Source organism: Protopterus annectens, chromosome 14.part0, assembly GCF_019279795.1.
Source record: "Protopterus annectens isolate FY-2018-M chromosome 14.part0, PAN1.0, whole genome shotgun sequence".
NCBI lineage: Eukaryota > Metazoa > Chordata > Ceratodontiformes > Protopteridae > Protopterus > Protopterus annectens.
Window position 1 is genome coordinate 157,035,034 of NC_056748.1, and position 21,707 is coordinate 157,056,740.

The 21,707-nt window shown below is 37.6% G+C and overlaps 1 protein-coding gene across 2 annotated transcripts in view; it reads right to left on the reverse strand.

Moving 5' to 3' along the window:
• The window catches only part of VWA2 (von Willebrand factor A domain containing 2), a 1,170,846-nt gene that overhangs the window by 723,843 nt on the left and 425,296 nt on the right, over positions 1-21,707 (reverse strand). For both annotated transcript variants that reach the window (XM_044055935.1, XM_044055934.1), the window contains one exon: positions 3,547-3,606. In XM_044055935.1, the coding sequence (XP_043911870.1) occupies positions 3,547-3,595 (49 nt within the window). In that variant the 5' untranslated portion in view covers positions 3,596-3,606. The remainder of the gene's footprint in view (positions 1-3,546; positions 3,607-21,707) is intronic.

Genomic DNA, 21,707 nt, shown 5'->3' on the forward strand with positions numbered 1-21,707 from the left:
TACTGGCAAATCATTAAAGAATGAAGTTAGAAAAATAATGGCAGACATTTGAGTTTCAGACTTCATACCCTTCAGAAATTGTATGCTGATGCAAAATTTGTTATTCTATCAACTTTCTAAGTTTGTAAGAGCAGTATTTAAAAATTGTCCCTATTTTTGGACCTTGTCCCCCTTTTACTTATGGCTTTGTCCAGATTTTTTGCTCTAAGAGGTTAAGAGGTATGAACCATGCCCCTCCGCTAATATCTGGATATTTACAAAATATTACAAAGTAATACACAGCTTACAGTTTTCACTTAGTCCTTCATATTTACATATTCTATTGCCCTAAGCTTATTTTTCAAAATGTCTTTGCTTTCCTTAATTCATCTCAAATGTGCTGCATTTAGTTCTTTCCCATTTGAGAATAGCAATGCTTTTTGCTCATAACTGTTATTTGCTTATGAGTTGCTGCATTATGAATATCCCCCACAATGCTTAGCAACAGAGGATCAAATTGTAAAAACAGTTATGGTTTCATCGTAAACGTGATACCACTGACGGCTTATTTTAATGTGACATATTCCTTTTTCAGAAACTATTTATGAACAGATGTTCACACAATATTTATCTTCAAACACTTCTCTAGAAAAAAAGATGATACATATTTACAAGGCAAACAATAAACAAAATGGAGGCACTCTAGATTGTAAAAATAGCTTTAAACTAAGTTACAGAGAGAGAGGAGTAGGTTACTGAAAATAAAGGACATGACCAGTTTGATATTTTCATTTTCATGGACGGGTCTTCTGCAAGACCGTGCTGCTCAGAGCTATAGCTACACAGTCCAGTGCCCAGAGCAGGCAGTTTCCTGGTCTGGTAACTCTAAACTAAACAAAAAATAAATAAATAATAAAAACAAAAAGTTCTTCTTTAAGCTGTAACAAACCATTTGCTTTAAATATAGCAAGCAGCCTGCTACAGTGAAATACCACAAACTGAGTACTGAGCACTTCAGTGATTACTACAGCTGCACAATCGGCATTTATTTCTGAATGTTGGTACTGCACTATCCCATTTGAGCTTCAGCTCTGACCACAAATGCAGTATCCTCATTCAGAAACTGAATGCCGGTACTGCTAATCACACCTCCTTATGCCCTGCACCCAGATAGCTGCCCATCTCCCCACTCTTGCTACAGCTCTGCTACTGCTCCTAGTCATTCTAAGCCCTTACATGTTAAAAATCTTACTTTGACAAGGTGCACATACCTGTAGATCTGCATCCAGTATAATTATGGCCTGTTCCATAAGGTTCTAGCACAAAATGGGAAACAATCACCTCACTGTCACAGGTACGTATGGTTTTATTTCATGCACATACTGCGTAGCTGCTATGATTTTGCTTTCAGATTTACATTTCCTTCTCCTAAGTTTACTGATTTTTTCATGAAGTTATTCAGGTTTAAGGGTACATTCTTTAAAGTGTGTAGCCAGGCATACACTTTGTACTCAACTGACTGCTTTCTTTCTGAATAAACGTCAGATACATTGTGGCTTTCTAAGGCCACAATGTATCTATAACTGCCTAAACTAAAGTGTGCTATACAGCTCTATACATGATTTGCTCAGTGATAAGGGTACTCATTTAAAAACATTTGTTATGCGTGTAATGCAATTTAGTAAAAACATGGGTACAGTATCTGGAAAAATGTGCACATTTTTAAATGCAAAGCAAGTTTACAGTCCAGTCCTCTCAACCTCTTAGCACATGAATTCCGGACAAAAATAATGAAGGACAAAGGCCCAAAATCAGGGATACATTTTAAACATTGGTCTTATAAACATAGAAAGTTGCTACAGCAAGTTTGGCATTAGCATGCATTTTCTGAAAGATATGAAATCTGAAATTCAGATGTCTTTCATTACTTAGTGACTTCAATTTTCAATGATTTTCCAGCAAACAACAAATTCTATTAGGAAAAAAACAAAATAGGATACAAAAATCTGGAAAGCCTGCAAAATTCTGGACAGTTGAGAGGTATAGGGGTTGAGAATCTGGGATTGTAAATATAAAATGAAATTTTCCGGCTACCAAATTAAGCCTGCATTAAGATTAATTGTATGGGGTCTATGAACCAAAGAACTTCTGTTCTAAAAAATACAAGACTGCTACTTTTTTCTAACACTCTGCTATGACGATGTCAGTGTGCTATGACTTTTTAATGCTCAGTGGTTGAGAGATATGTGCATGAATATTGAATTTATAGACCACCTCCTGAAAATGTTATGCACTTTTGAGTTTACTTGTTTGTTAATCCTCACAGGAAAAGACAAAATGAGAATTATTCGATAATATTTCAACAGACAACAAGATCATTCACTGGGACACTATGGATAATACAGTAACTAACAATACAAAATGTCTACAAACATTTGAAAAACAGACATCTAGAACAAAAAACAGAGTGTTTTTGTCTGTTTAACACACACACACACACACACACACACACACACACACACACACACACACACACACAAGCTCATATCTACACATATATGTTGTAGCCACTGGGCAGCCCTTTCTATCTGGGATTTTGTTAGCAATATAGTACATTTAAGACTGACAGTAAAAATGACAATGTACGCAGAGGTGAGCATTTTGTATGAGTTAAATATTACGGTACATTTCATGTCTCACAAAAACTGTTCCCAAATGCATGCATTTAACTCTGAAGAGACTGAATGGTTTGGTACCGGAAAATGAAAAATAAAAGTCAAGGAAAGAAACATTGTACAAAAGAAAAAAATAATGTGTAATAAAAGATGTCAGACTTTCTTGCTAGATTAGAATGTTGTCAATGGATTGCACTGCCATCTTACAATAACCACCAAAACATCTACAGTAAGAGTTTACAACAAAGCCTCACTGTGGTTGTAAGAGTTGTAAGCATAGCATTGCTTTCAGCTGAGGCTCACACACTTTTTGTTAAGTTTCAAGTTTCCATTTTAAAGCAAATTCAAATCAACTGCATATCCTCTGAATCTGAATAACATACATTTTTAAAGTTTTTTCTCATTTTTCTAAAACTAAACAAACAATAGTCTCTTATAATTTTAATCAACTTTTTAATAAAACTAAACAGCATGCCTTTCGTAGGTAAATACTAGGCTAGCTTCCCTTGTACACCATTTTAAGCCTAACCAATTTCCATTTGACATACACGAATCAAACTCTATACCCTGTATCTGTGAGGTAAGCACCTTAATGATTATACCCACCCCTTTCTGCAATAACCTGAATTTGTAGCTTAGGGATACCATTAATAAAAAACACCGCTTTCTGATTATGTCCCAAATGACAAAAAAGGAATAATGCTTCTAATACAGTTCAGGCTTTTTGGAATTGTGATCAAGCAATGTTGTAAAATGTATGCCCACATTTAAAGACATATATCCAGATATCATGTCCATAACAGCAACATCAGGACTGTAATATTAACTTTTAGAAACATTTTATTAGTAGCCTCTTTCATATAAAAAGATATGTGCAAAGATGGAAACATACCTTGAAGCAGGAGGATTAGACTTATTTTAGATGAGACTGCATGACACATCTTGGCAAAAACTGAAAAAAAGAAACAGATTAAATGGGATACTTGTTTAAAAAGCTTAGCTGATGTTCAGTTATGTCCAGATGTCTTTCTACACCATAAATGGAGCTTTTTGTATTGTTAGTGAACTATTTTGACTTTTAACAAAGTAAATACATAAAATATAGGGGTTAATTGACAATTCAACTCCATTTGTAACATTTAAAAAGTATACTGTCTTGCAGTGAAAACACTGACAGCCACTGCCACTGATTAATAACAAGTAACATCCGAAAATATTGCTGACAGTCTTACTGGACACAATTAGTCCACATGAGCTTAACAGTGGGCTTAAAATTAGTTTTAATGCACCATTAAATGTCATATAGAAAGTATGGCATGCACTGTTCAACACTCTGATATGCAAAAACAAGAGGAATATACCCTTTTATGCTGTAAAACATGAAAGAAAAAGAAAGAAAGATGGAACAGTAAATGATAATGAAGTTTGCTTCAAAGTGTATGATTTCACTGTATGTGAATCAAACCAGAGAAAAGGCCCAGGAATTTAAAGGAAGTTTAAACATGTACATAGTTCTTTCAGAGTCACTGATATTCACATCACGATAATAATTACAAATATAAAAGCAGTCGCTGGTAACCCAGAAGATAAGAGCCCCAATGCACAAACGCTAAAATTAATAACAATTGTAAATCCACAAACAAAGTGCAATGGGGCTGCCAGGGCATAAAAGTCACAATTTCCAAATCTGTACCAATAAATCCAAAAGTAACCTTGTCAATTGATAAAACACATAAACGACAATCCAAGAGGTCTAAAAATACCGGTTTATTCAGTAGTGGTGAATATTCACATCATATTCAATCATATTCACTTTACCTGAAAGCGAGGTCACAAAAACTCCTGACAAAACAACTCTTGCTGAACTTTGGAGGTAATATATATATATATATATATATATGTATATATATATATTTTTTTTTTTTTTTTTTTTTTTTGCAGGGGCAAAGCCTTGGGCCACCATACTTCAGCATACCTACTCTTAGGTCACACAACAGTGGAGAACGGAAAACTACAGTTTCAGCACTTCTCCTTTCATAAAAATGACTGCTGATAGACTGGCATGTTCCCATTCTTTCTACTTATAGTATACATCTTTGCCAGGCACAGCCAGTTTTATACAATTGTGATCCCTGCAGTTACTTCCACCCTGCCACCACTGCACCACACAATGCCATCTCTCCTAAACAATTCCATGCTTCCACAGGTATGTCATCTGGACCAACAGTCTTTCCATTCTTCATCCTCTCCAAAGCTGTCCTTACTACCTCCTTGCTAATCTGTTGCATTTCCTGATTCACTATCCCCACATCATCCGACCATCTCTCTCTCTCTCTCTTATTCTGTTCATTCATCACCCCTCAAAGTACTCTTTCCATCTGCTCAACACACACTCCTCGCTTGTGAGTATGTTTCCCTCATTATCCTTTATCACCCTAACCTGATGCACATCTTTCTCGCTCTGTCCCTCTGTCTAGCCAATCGGTACAGGTCCTTCTCTCCCTCCTTAATAACCAACCTTTCATACAACTTGCCATATGCCTTATCCTTAGCCTTCACCACCTCTCTCTTCACCATGTGCCGCATCTCCTTGTACTCCTGTCTACTTTATTCATCTCTCTGACAATCTCACTTCTTCTTCACCAGCCTCTTTCTCTGTATACTCTCCTGTACTTCTTCATTCTATCACCAGGTCTCCTTGTCCTCCTTCCTGTCCAGATGTCACATCAAGCACCTTTCTAGCTTGATTTTAATAACATGTAAAATTACAAGATTTTTGTGCAAGTCAAAATCAGTTAAGTGGGGTGACAATAAAGAAGCTAAGTATCATAATATCACTACTGTTCTGTCTACCCAAGGGACCTAGCTATTCGGTTTTCCCTATTCTAACACTAGTGAGGACCCCTGACCCTATGAACCTAATGTGGGTCCCTTCAGTGTTAAATGTACTGCAGAACCCTGAGCCTTATTATCCTGCTAGACTACCCGATTCAGATGTACTAATTTCCTATTTTATTGTGTGCATTTGTTAGCTGATTAAGCCCACTGGACACAAATGTCTCTTTTCAGGAGTGACTCTGGAGGACTGTCTGAATAAGTGACTTGTTCAGAGTCAAACAGTAGATAAATGGAGGTGGAAGGAATCAAACCATGTGCCCCTGACTACAGGAATCAGCTCATTAACAGTTCAGACCCTTAATCCTCTATGCTAACTGACACGTTAGGCAATCCCACTGGGTGCCTATGGACTTCATTAATCTTACTAGAGGCCCTCCAGCTTTAAATATTTCTGTTGGACTCTATTAGCGACCTGATTCTGTTACTCCTCAAAAATACCTCCAACAACAACTTTTGTGGAACCTTAGAGTTCATTTTTTTTGCTGGAGGTAAAACCTCCCTGCATCCCTCCATGTTGGGGGATTCAGAATAGCTTGGCTACACCTAAAACTTATTACCAAACAATCTGCTATCTAGTAGCAATGCCCTGCACATATTCTAGCACACCTGTCTATTAACCTAGCAAAGATAATAAGAGAATTGTTCTGTGTTGCCCAATTCATAAGCATGGGTAAGGCATCCAGGTCCAAGGAAGTAATAGTAACCCTCTACTCAGCCCTTAGCAGATCTATTATTGAGTACAATGTCCACTTTCACATATACCTAGTCAGGCACTTGCAACAGTTAGGACACCCTCAAAGGTTCCTCACAAGGAGAATCCAGGTATGGACAACCTGTCCTACACAGATTGCCTTAACATCCTATCTCTGTACTCAACCTCCAACAGGTTATTAAGAGGTGATCTATGCCTAGCATATAAAGTGTTTTCTGATCCAGCTCTGATGGATCTCGTGCACATCTGTAAGACAAACACTAGAAACACTAGATCCAGGGCCCTGAACTTTGTGTGCAACATAAATAGAACCTGCTGGAGGAACCAATATGTATCGCACTATGGAATAAGCCCCCCACCTACTTGAAGCACAGTTCATCCCTGATTCTGTTCAAAAGAAACCTTGATCAATGGATGGGAAATTGCAAATTTACCCCTGGCCTGGGCCCCATGTCTCTGATGGACAGAGGTAAACAGTAAGTAAATTAATCCCCAACTAACATACCCACACAGACACAACCCTTACCTACCTCCTCACTAACATTCCCCACCAGATAGACATCCAAGGACCTCTGGAACAAAACTAGATTAGGTTGCATGAGCAGTCATGTAAAGACCCTTGTGGCAATTAGCCTAGTATGAACCTATACACCTATGAAGCTAATGGAAGTTCTCAACATTACTATTGCCACTTAGTAAAAGTAAACATTTGTTCAGACTCCTTCTTCTGTATTGAATTACAGGTGATCTTGTAAGATTTAACTGTTGAGACTTTCTCTGCAGACCCTCATTGTAAAGGGGCCTATCAGGGCCCCATTGGACCTTCCCAGTAAATAAATGCTGCAAAATAAATAAATAAATACATGTTGCTAAAGGCCCACTGATAAAACTCATAGCATGGTCCATTCCAAAATGACACTGCTTCTGTTGTACCTCATTATTGTGTGAGTTGTCCAGCGATGTTCCAAGAGTAAAGGTAGCCCTGCATCTAGTATTTTAAATTAATTCAGATTACAGATTCACTCCAGTATATAGAAAAAGTTGAGAATATTGAAATGCAGTTAACGATGGCAGTAGAGCATGGTGTACATTTGTTTTGGTTACAACTGATTATTTCAACAGTTTAAAACATAGGTATACACTTTTAATTGAGGAAATATTCATCATTTGTGTACTGGTGTTTTATGGAGTTCCATTTTAGACTTATCTTTTCTTTAGACATTAACAATGACACATCCGTAAGACTGGACCAGATTTTACAGAGCTTTAGGCTGTCCACTCAGGAGCAAAGAAGCAAGATGTTATAATGAAGCTTCAATATGTTCCATCTTTTTCATGTATTTTTTCTGGCACAGATTAATTCTAAATCAGCAGCTCTGCTACAATGTTTACATTTTTCTTAACTTCTTTGAACCAGATATTTATCCAAACTGAGCTAGGCAAACAATGATGCCTCTTTTTAGTAAGGTTCAGCCATGTCACGTACCTGTACTGCAATTGTAATGGAACGTGAAAACACAATTTAACTTCTGTCATCATTACCCAGTTTTTATATCAATCATCATCATCATCAGCATCAATATCAATCATCCACATCATCATCACCACACAATCACCAGCATCACCACCATCAATCATAATCATCACCATCAGTATTGATCAACATCATCATCATCATCCACATCACCACACCATCAATCATCACCATCATCACCAACAGTATCAATCATAATCATCATCATCATCCACATCCCCACACCATCAATCGTCATCATCACCACCATCAGCATCAATCATCATCATCCACATTATCACCGCACCATCAATCATCACAATCACCATCACCACCACCATCAATCAGAATCATCATCATCCACATAACCACACCATCAATCATCACCATCATCACCAACAGTATCAATCATCATCCACTTCACCACCACACCATCAATCATCATCACAATCACCATCACCACCACCATCATAATCATCATCATTCACATCACCACACCATCAATCATCACCATCACCATCAGTATCAATCATCATCCATATCACCACCACACCATCAATCATCATCACAATCACCACCACCACCATCAATCATAATCATCATCATTATCATCCACATCATCATCATACCATCAATCATCACAATCACCATCACCACCACCATCAATCATAATCATCATCATCCACATCACCGCACCATCAATCATCACCATCATCACCAACAGTATCAATTATCATCCACATCACCACCACCCTATCAATCATCATCACAATCACCATCACCGCCACCATCAATCATAATCATCATCTTCCACATCACCGCACCATCAATCATCATCATCACCACCATCAGTATCAGTCATCATCCACATCATCACCAAACCATCAATCATCATCACAATCACCATCACCACCTCCATCAATCATAATCATCATCATCCGCATCACCGCACCATCAATCATCATCATCACCACCATCAGTATCAGTCATCATCCACATCATCACCACACCATCAATCATCATCACAATCACCACCACCATCAATCATAATCATCATCATCATCATCCACATCATCATCACACCATCAATCATCATCATCACCACCATCAGTATCAATCAGCATCACTGATTGTAATGACTGGAGCTCAGTCCCTGCCTGCCTTTACTATCTGGCTTCAACAAAGTGCATTTAATACATCACTACACGACAAATGGACAAATGTGGCGTACAGTTTTAGGCTCCAAGATACTTAGATGCCAGACGGCTAAAGACTTTAAATTATATAAAGTTACTTCATAAACTATGTATAACAGCAGCTTAACCCATTCATAAAACTTACTGCTCAGCACTGCAAACTCATCTGGTTGCTAATGAAGTGTTGCTTCTCTTATTAATACTTTGTATTAACTTGTTATTACATTGCTGCTCTTAATGCTGTGCTAATTATGTTCACTGTTTGAAGATTTCCAACCTGAGCCTCCACTGTGAATGGTTTAAGCTCAGTAGAACTGTGGTACTCAACACATGACAGACAGCTAGACAGACAGATTAATAAAACTTGCTTGCGAACATACAGCAGGGCTACAGGCATTAGTTTCAAATGTTCCTCTCCAGGCATATTTATGCACTGCAGTTATCAAAACAGCCTTCTAAAAGCAAAGTTCTGTTTACAGTGAGGAGTGGACTATTTTTTTTTTTTTAATGTAGAAGATATTCACCATACCAGCTAGCAATATAGAAACAGACATGGTACTTTAACTAATAGACTATCTGATTGAAGCAAACAAGGTATGCTTTGCTGTACTGATGACTGCCAATGGATGTTTGTAGTCAGTGGAAACAGCATGCAGGAATACGGACACATGCCTGCGCACTGGGCAAGGCAATCATATTGTAGCTGGGATCTGCACGTGTGCAGAACTGTGCATGCATTAGTCACCAGTGTTGTAAATGAGACAGTCCATCTGCCACAGATGGGAAGTTAACACAACAGTAAAAACCCCAGTGAGAACCAAAGACAATATCACAACAGAGGTGTCTAGTTGAACGAGAGCACACAAGTTCCATCTTTAGATCTTCCCTACAGCGGCATCCACTGGTGTAAAAGAAAGGTGAATCTTTGAGCGAAAATGATGGTGGGGGTGGAGTAAATTGGCTGATGGTCAGAGTGTCATTTCAGGACAAAGCATACAAAAAGGCTTAATCAACAAACACTAACAAATGCACATATGTGAGTATGCCATGTTACCAAGGTACTTTTGCCAAACATGAAAGGATCAAAGTACACTTGCCGAAACAGCTATCATCAACAGTGGAGTTTGCCTTGTTTTCTAATGTTGTGCAACTTTGGAGTTGATATATATAAGCTTGGGGGGTGGGGGGTATCCCCCAACATGTGGGACTGCAAAGACCTGGCTCCTTCCCAAAAAAGGTTTCCTCAGATGTTTGCTGACAGTAGTTTTTCTGAACATTTTAAAATTTTGCTATGCTTGCTGAAACTACCTTTGGTGAGTACACATGAATCCGCACACATGAAAAAAAGCAGAAAATCATTTTTTATAAAGAGAGCAAGCCCCTCTTCACCTCCTAATATGGGAAGTTACATCCTATAGCCCAACTACTAAGTTATTCTAATTCTGAGGTTTTCTCACTCTTGGGGAAAAAGGGGTTTATCCTACAACCTTTTGATATTAAATCATCTGTCTGTCTCTCTGTCAGTAAGCCAAACATTTTACAGCTGCCCTTTTGGAATAAGTAAGGGTACACGTCTATACGCAAGCTGTATCTCTAATCTTACCAGTGAAATTCGTAACTCTCAGCTGTCTCTCATTTTGTTTCAAATTTTGGCCCTGCCCTGTAAAGTATTTGATTTTCTGGTAAATCACTTAGGATTACAGTCAGGCAATAATGCCAGACAGAGTTTAACACTTCTTACTGTTCAGAATATGTGTGTTGTGTTGATGTAAAGCCAATTGTTCTAGTACCTGTTAACTGAATTACTGTAATATTCAAAACTGTCCCTGATTTTGGGCCTTTTCCCTTCCCCAACATTAATCCTTGCTTTGTCCTTGATTATTGAGAAATGATGTTGAGAGATGTAGTGGAAATGATGTTCAGCAAAAAAAAGTATTCAAGTGCAGGGAGGCCTGCATGCATTTATGCCAGACAGATTAGTGTATGCAAATGTTAAACTGAAATATCTTTAAAATTAGCTACTCATTATGTGCACCTCTTCTATCCCTAAGACAAACTGTCCAGTAATGTACTTCCTATCCACAAAAAACAAACCCCACCCCTGTCCCTATTCAAATGTAACTTAAGACCAATGGATGAGAAACAGGAAATTTACCCCAGGAGTGACCCCTATACTCCTAACAGACAGAGGCAGTACTTAAATGCCCTACCCAAAATAATACTCCAGTTGAATTGTAGGGTGACCCAAACATGTTGATAAGTACTTAATAAAGTTAGGGTAAGGGTAATTAATCACCAATGGGACAATGTAGTTGGGCAAAATTTGCGAAACTTGTGTAGGCTTAAAATGTAAAATGTCTCACCAGATACGATAGCCAAATATTTTCCTGTAAACCTGTAAGTCCCAACAATAAATTCTACACAAACTATCACAACAGAGCAAATGATTAAATAAATCAGTGTAATTTTATAGACCAATAAACATTTCCTTTATTTTCTTTCCTCTTTTAAGTAAGCAATTGGAAGGAATAACTCGGGAAAACACTGACCAATGAAAATATCTTGGTATTCTAGTAGTAGCAGAAATGGACCACCAGCTATAAAATGAGAAAGCTATAGCCAGGGCCAGCTGGGCTGTATACTTAAGGGAACAGATACCAGTAATAAGAGGGGCTACATTACACCCCCCAGACATCCCCGGCTGTACTAAGTTTATTTCTGGTGCCTATACAGGGTGAGGCTTTCAAGGTAGCTAAGGTACAAAGAAAGGCTACTAAGGCGATTAAGGAACTCGAGGACAAACAATGCATGGAGAAGTTACAGGAGCTAAATCTTATGTCACTGAGGATAGATATGGAAAGAAAGACATGATACAGGTGAAAAATCACTTAGAGGACAGTGCGAGTGGGCATGCTTACCAAATTAGGGGTACAAAATGTAGTCTGTACATTATAAAGTGATTTTTAATTGAAAAAGCAGTGGATAAATGTATCAGCTTCTCCATAAAAGTAGGTACAATGAGACTGGAATGCAATAAAAACAAAACAAAAAACTACATAAAAATAAACAAATGCCACCTATCAAAAATGTTAAGACTCTATTTAAGACAAAATTGTGTTTAATAAATTATGTAAATTATGTTTTTACCTTTTTGATAGAAAATGCAATTTGCATGACTTTAAACATAACAGGTTATCTGAAAGTATAGTGGACTACAAGGCCATACAGTCCTTCAAGAAACTTCCAGAATTGTTGGCAACAGTAGGGGATTATGGGCTCCATGGGCCTGCAGCTGAAAGTTATAACAATCCTATTTATTTAGTGTGGCAATAGCCAGCACTTAACCCAGACTGGGAGTAGATGTATAAAGGCATATTGCAGACATGTGGACCTGGAGCTGAGCTACAACACTATCATGCCTGGTAAGATTGGTGGACTAACAGAGGAGGCATCTGAAAGGTACGAGCTACACAGGTAGAGCAGACTAGACAGACAACTAGCCATTTTCTGCTATCATAACTGCACACCGTAATTTAAGCATAGCATGCTTTATCTCTAAATGATACACACAGGAACTTTGTTTTGTAAGCAGGTAGCCATCTATTCAGCATATTGTCGTGATTCTCAAATGTTGTCTGAATTTTAACAGGAATACACCATTTATGCACCAATGAAACTAAGCCAACAAGATACACTGGCAAACCAGTTTGTTTTAACATTTTCACAGAGCCATGAAACCACAAAATAAGGATTGTGGCTAACTGTAGAGACTGAGTGTGTAAGTGCCCACATAAAACACCAAAAGTGGACAAGGAAAACAGCTGAAAAAGGGATAACAAATCGCAGATCACTTAGTATCATGCTACAAAAGAATGGGCAGCCAAAGTAAATACATACCTGTATCTCTTACTGCCATCAGCTGCCTCCATGGTACTTTAATGTCATCAAATGAACATTTACCACACTGGTTCTCTGAAAAGACTCTATGATGGGGGTGGGTAGTAAAGCAGACAAAAAAGGGAAAGCCCTGATGGTAAAACACACGCATGTGTAGATATATATATATATATATGGGTTACCTTCATTTCATCGAAAGCTCATTTGACTGACAAACATTTTATTCGGACCAAATGACTGAAACTTTATTTGACTGACAGTTCATTTGACTGACAATTAGTACTGGCAGTGTCTAGAGCACTGTAAGGCAAGTAAAAGGAATATGTCCTTTTCCCCATCGTAGTGTGACCCTGGAGTTAGTATATATATATATATATATATATATATATATATATATATATATATATATATATATATATATAGTTAGGGGGTGGGGGGCACAGCCCCCCACTTACTTAGGTTTTACTAAGCAATATAAAATCAAAAGCAGAGAATATAACATGAAAGTAAGTGGGGGGGCTGTGTCCCCCACACACCCCCAACTATATATACTAATTCCAGGGTCGCACTTCAGTGGGGAAAAGGACATATTCCTTTCACTTGCCTTACAGTGCTCTAGACACTTTTGTTGTGTTTTTCGGCTTTTCCCGGTTAGGGGTCGCAACAGCGTAACTCCGGTCCGCTAATGATTGGCAGTAGATTTTTACGTGCCAAGTTGCCGGCCCTGACGCACAACCTTCAACGAAGGTACACCCATTCATGCATGTTTCCACACAGAAGACATTCTAGCTGAGAATCGAACAGGACAACGTCTTACTGTGAGGCGACAACGCTACCGCAGCACCACCACCGCAGTTACAATGCTCTAGACACTGCCAGTACCAGTACTAATTCTCAGTCAAATGAAGTGTCAGTCAAACGAGCTTTTGACGAAATGAAGGTAACCCATATATATATATATATATATATATATATATATATATATATATATATATATACACACACACACACACACACACACACACACACACACATACGTACATAGATATGATTACATCATTAAAGGTAGAAGAAAAGTCAAACTAGAGATCACACATGATAGAATAAAAAAAAGAGACCATCACAAAACACTGGATGGCTCATAGAAACAAAGCACAAAACACTGACAACTTCTTTGCTGTTAAAAAAGCCCTACATCGGTAAACTGCAACTTGAAAATCAAGATCATATATCACCGTGGTAGTGACACCATTAGGGAAAGTTTTTTTCAATAATGTAATATTTAGGGTTATGGATAACGTTAGGGTTAACACATGAGTAAGGGGGCATCGTATATTTGGAATTCAGATGCTTTTTGTTCAATGAGGCATCATGAATGCCTACATATCTGGGTATCTCAGTCACCAGGTGTATGGATACTACATAAATCCTTCTGACATTTAGGTCTCAATCAGAGAAGTGCAGTCTGAGCTGTTCCTGAAACTTCATGTAATACTATAACCAGTTAGGAAACACAAATAAAACACAGCTGATACACGTCCTTGTCTTTGTTTACTTATTTATTGATTTTGGCCATATAAAACAGCTCAGATTTAAGCATTATGACTTACAAAGAGAAATCCATTGCAAATGACACCATAAAGTGACTCTCCCAAACTAATCAGCTGCAAACCTTACATCACTGGGCAAACTGCCAGTTACTAGCATGTTATGAATGCTCCCACGACCTAACTATCTCCAGTATTATCATAAACATACATCATTATTAAGCCCTTACAAAAGCAATTTGCTACACATATATTTATTAGCCATTTTAGAAGTGTGAAAATTTCCATGAAGATAAGAATCTCATTCCTCTGCACATGAACCCCTATAATTTATTCATGGTCTAATATCTGTAATAATCCTCTGTAACAAAACAGTTAGTTTCCATGAGGATAATGTTACCATAATAAATAATTTAGGTGCATATGTAATTAAAGTTGTCTGTTAGAGAATTTCAGGAAAAATTCCAAAGACCTGCTGGATAAGGCAGTCAAAAAACGTATTAGGCCGTTTCCAATGAACTTGTTCTACAGTTGTTTGCAAGACCTTGTACTAGGACTGAAATACTAACTAAAATGTCAAACTTTTTTCATTTAAACATTCCGTTAAACTTTGAACAAGATTTCACTGTCAAATTTACTGTGGTTTCTGCCAGACCATTTCTTTTGTTTACAATAAATAAAAACCTCTGTATTCCATACAGTCTAACCATATGACATTTAGAGGATTGTGTTACAAGAAGGCCTAGATCATTTGTCTGAGTTGTAGCCCTGTTTTCTCAGGTTGATGTGCAAAAGTCAGCCAATGCAGTTGTGTAAGAGTCCTCAACAATAACCACAGAACTTTTAGAGAAAGACTTGTGTATCACCATCCAAAATATTTGGGCCTCCAATCACTAGTGTCATAGTATCACCTCTTACCGGGGCATATTTTCAAGTAGATAAATACAACCACCACCACCATCACCCCCCCCCCCCCACTCATGGGCCCATGGTTGCCTCACACTGTACCTATGACAGAATCAGGAAGGACAACCCCGAAATAACAGAGTAATGGCTGTTACCATCCATGATTCGATTAGTGAAAAAGCTCTTAACAAACTTGTGCTAAATAAATTATGTTGCATTTAATCTTACTATAACTATAAATACGTGTCAGTCCTCAATACATATGACAATGCACTGTGATTATACTACAAAATCTGGGAAAAAGACAGGCTTGTTAAGCAATTTCCAATATCAGTAACATCAGAAAGATGCTTAACAGGCTTTTGTTACACATGTCTGAACACTTAAGTTCTAATTTTATGATACAGCATTAACAGCGGTTAGAATGAGAATAAATAAAATGGTAATTAAGTGCAAATGGCTTTAAGATATGTCTAAATACTTCTTTTACCTACTGAATGAAGTACTCAGATGTGTTTTAAAGCTCTTTGAGCTTCACACTACTCTCCTGTGATGGCTGTTTTCTGGGTGTCAGTGGTAAAATTGTTACAGCTATCACTTAATACTCCTAAATTCTTTTTCTGTAATTACTGCAGGACACTGGTGCAGGTGAAGCTCCATGCATTACAAATAATTAAGACAAGGTGGGTTCCCCAGTCATAGCCTTGCTTCGTATATGTTCTGAGTATGTTTGTCAAGATACTCCTCTCAAGCTTCACTCTTGAGGTGAATTTCTTGACATCTACATCTCAAGTACGTAGGAAACTGGTAATTATGGTAAATCTAATCACAGTCCTCTGTGTTTTAATCCAAGACTTTATTCATAATTTCTTAATGGTCGTACAACCCTACTGCTTTATCCATTACAGTTATCACGCATTAATGCTAAACTATTTAAAAAGTTGGTCAGTACTCGTATTGTCACAGGCACCTCTTCCTGAGCTGCTTAATGTTGCTATGGCTACCTCACACAATGTTGCTATGGCTACCTCACACAACAGGGTACTATTCTAAGCATTACGATATTAATATTCATACCATGTGACCAGAATCCCAAGCAGTAACAAGACAAATTTAGCCATCGGATAACTATAGAATTCCATATAACACTGTTGTTACAAAGGCTGCCCTGCCTCTAGACTGGGTCTCTACTTGTAGTGTTTTGTAAACTTGCATAACCTTTTTTGATTTGCATGTTCATATACATTTTTAAACAAAAACTTTCCAAAAACAAGCAACAGAAATGGCAGCAGTCTTAGTGAAATGTGTTAACATGGAGGTTGCATTCAAATGCATGGGCAGGGGTAGTAGACCCCAGCAGTGATGTGGGTACCCATGTCAGCCACAAGAGTCAGGGTTAAAGCCTTACTAGAAATGCCTTCACTGCTTACATCACTGCATGTGAATGAGGGTGAGAACGCCATCATGACTGCCTAGATAACAGCACCACCCTGAGTTAGTTCTACTCCCCAACAAGGATCCCAGAGTGGCATAGGAACAAAGGGGCTCAAAACCAGCAGGAGGAGGTCAAGTGGTCATCAGTCACAGAGAGAAAAATCACACACACAAAAAGAAGAAGAAACATGGGATAAAAGTAATAAATATGAAGTAGAAAGGGATTAAGCCACATAAACTATATGTATTTATAGACAGGGCAGTGTACAAGAATAAAGAGGACATTCAAAACTGTTGGCAGCACAGAGGTATCAAACTTCTGTCATATTCACGAAAGTGCTGGGGAGGGTGACTGATCAATGAACATGCAGAGCAGAAGACAGTAAGATGGGAGATGAGCAGTTTGTATTCAGATTATGGTGCTGCACAGCCAATTTGATGTTTGCAGTGGGACAGTGGAGAAGATGCTGGAGGCCAGGAAGGACAGCAAGTGGTCATACATAGACTTGAAGAAAACATGACAATGTTTCAAGAAACAGTTGCAGAAGTAGTACCACCAACAACCCAATAAATGTGTCCAAAGAAACAAAAGGTATAAGAACAAAAACCAGTAAGGACACAACCACGGCTGCTGCTGCTTCCAGTATAGAAATGTTACTAGTGCACAGAACAAACACAAGCGCTTTCACAAAGTTGCTTCATCAGGTGTAATAAAAGTACTCTTCAGAAACACACCCTTTTTAAAAACTTTGGATGTAGCTAAGTATATGAAAATAATAAGAAAACACTGGAATGTTCTTACCACGGATGCTGATGTGGCTAATTTTATTGATTCTGAGCCCAAATTTATGTTTAGAAATAGTAGGTCCCTAAGGAGGAGACTGTGCTAACCTAAGGATGGCCAACAGAGTGTGGAGGGTGTGGGCACTATACCGTGTGGCAAATGTAAATATTGCCAGTTTTTGGATACCAGAGGTAGTTTTTATCATCCAGATCAAAAGAAGACTTATACATTTAATATATCAGCCACTTGTATGGCTGAACATGTTATATATCTTGCCCACTGCATACAATGTAGTGAATTCTATATTAGCAAGACGGATAGGCCCTTTAAAGATCGTATTAGGGAACATATTTATTACATCAGTAAGTTAAATTGTGTCAATGCCTTAGCCAAGCATGTTAAAAGCACTGATTCTATGCATCATTTTAAGTTTTTAGTCATAGAAAGAATTTATGAAGATGTTAGAATAGGTGATATACGGCTAAGAACAGAAGAGTTAGAGTCTACATGGATAGTTAGGATGAGAGCTGATGCAGGGAGTGGATTAAATGAGTGTGTACCACTTAGACCTAAATTAAAGTCCAGACCCCTTAGAAGGTAGTCCCATTTAAGTGAGTTCATGAGATGATATTGTTTAGTATTATATATATATATGTTTTATGTAATAATGTATTTCATTTTTAATGATGTTTCTTCTTTAAATGTATTAATTGGAGTTGTCAGGTAATTTCATTAACTGTTTTAAAAAGGGTGTGTTTCTGAAGTGTACTTCCATTACACCTGATGAAGCAACTTTGTGAAAGCGCTTGTGTTTGTTCAGTGCACTAGTAAAGTTTCTATACTGGAAGCAGCAGCAGCCGTGGTTGTGTCCTTATTGGTTTTTGTTCTTATACATTTTGTTTCTTTGGACACATTTATTGGGTTGTTGGTGGTACTACTTCTGCAATTGTGTTTATTTATTTCAATTACCACGACACGCAGTATGACGGCTGAGAAGGATGAAATGGATGCTACAGTGGAATTGGACTGTGACCCTGATATTCCATGTACTGTTGGTAAGAGACTTGATGATTTTTTACAAGGGTTCAAGTTTAAAGTGAATCCTTTGATTAACTGTGCTATGTCTGAAGAGAATGATCCTGATGAAACAGTGGATATTATAACTCTTAAAACACAGCTATTTGCCTTGGAAAAAGAATTACATAAATTGAAACGAAACCAATATTAAAAGTTTCATTTAGAGGCTTGTCTGACTGAGAGCATAGTACTGAGAGGCTTTCGTGTTCTCAAAATGCCCTCTCATACTAATGGTGACAATATTTTGTTGTTGGATTGGCAAAAAGTTAATTTGCAAGCTAATTTCAATTATTTGAAGCTTTTAGTAGCAGCTGCACAAAGGGAGATGGACATTTTAGTTCATTCCATTAAGTCCAAGTATGAAAAACTGTTAAAAAGCTATTCTGACAGTGTGCTTGATCCGTATTTGCAAGATCTATTAAGTTCATTACAAGTGTATGAGAATAAACTGTTGAAAGGAAAAATCTCAAAAATCTGTAGGGATCGGAGAGATTTCCAAATGGGTAATGTCTTTACTTGGCTGAGGTTTGAACAGTCTACAGCCGAGAATTCTACTAGAGCGGCTTCCCTGCAGAATGAAGCAAGCATTTCTAAGGTAACCAAGCCAATGTCGAGTAGTGTCAACGGAAGTGAGGAGATAAACGGAAGTGATGTTTTGCCAGTTTTGGCTGGCGCAATGATGCAAAGTTCAACTGTTCCTAGTAAAGAGTTGGGCGCACGTAGGAAAGTGGTCGTTACTACGGCAGTGGTGCATTCTGAGCCCAACACGAAGAAGCAGGCAGAGAACATGCCTGTTAATGTATCTGCAGAATTGGAGGTCCCTTTAGGACAGTATTTTCTGAATTTTCCACTACCAGTAAAGGAACAGGGTCAGTGGTATCAGAAGGAGCATGGACGGAGTCGGAGCAGGAACAACGCCAAAAGGAAATGGGAAGGTACTGTAACTCAGCAGAATATGATAAAGAAAGCCTTTTCAAATGTGAAAAGAGTTTAGTATGTAATCTCTCAAGCACTGTATTAACAGAAGCAGAACTGAGCGTATTGTGTAAAGGACTATCTTTTATACCTTCTATAGCATCAGACTTTACAGAAGTAATTTTTGATATTAAGAAATTCACCAGGAATTTAATGTTGAAAATGTATAATGATTGTAATGTAATTAATGATAATCCTTTATCAACTAATGATTTTATTTTTAAGAAACAGAGTATGTTTGTGCCAGAAATGAATTCTCTTATAACTGCTTTTGAGAAATTATGTGTACAGGACATTTATGACCTTAATTTTGGACATAGTGATGTGCAATATGGTCGGAATGCCTCTAACTTGAATAGAGATGAAAGGGTGGCCCTTAGAAGTTTAGAGTTGAATTCTAATATTACTATTCGGCCAGCCGATAAAGGTGGCCCCTTAGTGGTCTTGGATAGGTCCTGGTATATAGCAAAAATGACTGGTATGTTAACTGATGCTTCCTTTTATATGAAGATCACGCTTGAACAAATGGAACTATTATGTATGATGTACAAATTCTCTTAAAATGTTTGTTAGAAATTAATTTAATTGATGATAGTTTGTTTGCTTATTTTTTGGTTACTAAGTCTACAGTACCCCTAATACAAGGTTTACCCAGGCTCCACAAAAATAAGTTGGATCCACCCCTGAGACCTATAGTCTCAGGTAGAAACTGGAGCACTGAGACAGTTTCCATTTATGTTGAGAAAAACTTATGGCCTATTTTAGATAATTTAGAGCATATTCTCAGAAATACTGAGCATTTTCTAGGAGATTTATATTGTTACACACAAGATAGTAATCGTTCGGGATGTATGTTTGTCACTATGGATGTGGTCTCATTATTCACGGTGATTCCTAATTATGAGGGGCTTTTGAGTGTACAATGCTTTTTAAAAACTTATTCTACTTTTGATCAGCAGAAAATTGATTTATTGATTAAGTTACCAGAAATAGTTCTGGAACATAATGTTTTTGTATTTGGCCAACAATATTACAAGCAATGCAAGGGCGTGGCTATGGGCACTGCGTGTGCTAATAGTTACGCCAATGCTGTGATGGTTGCTTGGGAGCTACAACATATATTGCAGGGCCCGTATAAGAATTTTATTTTATTTTATAGAAGATTCGTAGATGATCATTTTATTTTGCGGGGAGGTACTTATGAACTTCTTTTGGAGTTTCATGGTTATTTGAACAATACGACGCAGTATTTGTATTTTACTTATAAGTATTCTATGTCTGCGATTGATTTTCTTGATGTTAAAGTTATTAGGGAATATACAGGTGAGATTTATACCAAAGTATATAGGAAGGAATGTTATGTCAATGATCTCTTGCATAGAGAGAGTTAACACCCTCCATATATATTCAAGAATGTTGTACGCAATCAAATGCATAGGGCCTTGAGACTGAATTTAAGGGATGTTGACTTTACACAGCAAGTTGATGTAGCTATAGATCATTTACAGGAAAGGGGCTATAATGATCCAGTGATTCTACCTAATGTTTCAGCAGTTGTAGAGAAAACATGTGCACATGCTTCACCATATTTTTCTGCCAGGGATGGAGTTATGAATAGTTTTAAAAATAAAAATAAGAAGAAGAGTTTGAACGGTACTAAACGTAAAGTCCCTTTATGTTATACTTCGGATGTGGATAAGTATATGAAAATAAGAAGAAAGCACTGGAATGTTCTTACCACGGATGCTGATGTGGCTAATTGTATTGATTCTGAGCCCAAATTTATGTTTAGAAATAGTAGGTCTCTAAGGAGGAGACTGTGCTATCCTAAGGATGGCCAACAGAGTGTGGAGGGTGTGGGCACTGTACCATGTGGCAAATGTAAATATTGCCAGTTTTTTGGATACCAGAGGTAGTTTTTATCATCCAGATCAAAAGAAGACTTATACATTTAATATCTCAGCCACTTATATGACTGAACATGTTATATATCTTGCCCATTGCATACAATGTAGTAAATTCTATATTGGCAAGACGGATAGGCCCTTTAAAGATCGTATTAGGGAACATATTTATTACATCAGTAAGCTAAACTGTGTCAGTGCCTTAGCCAA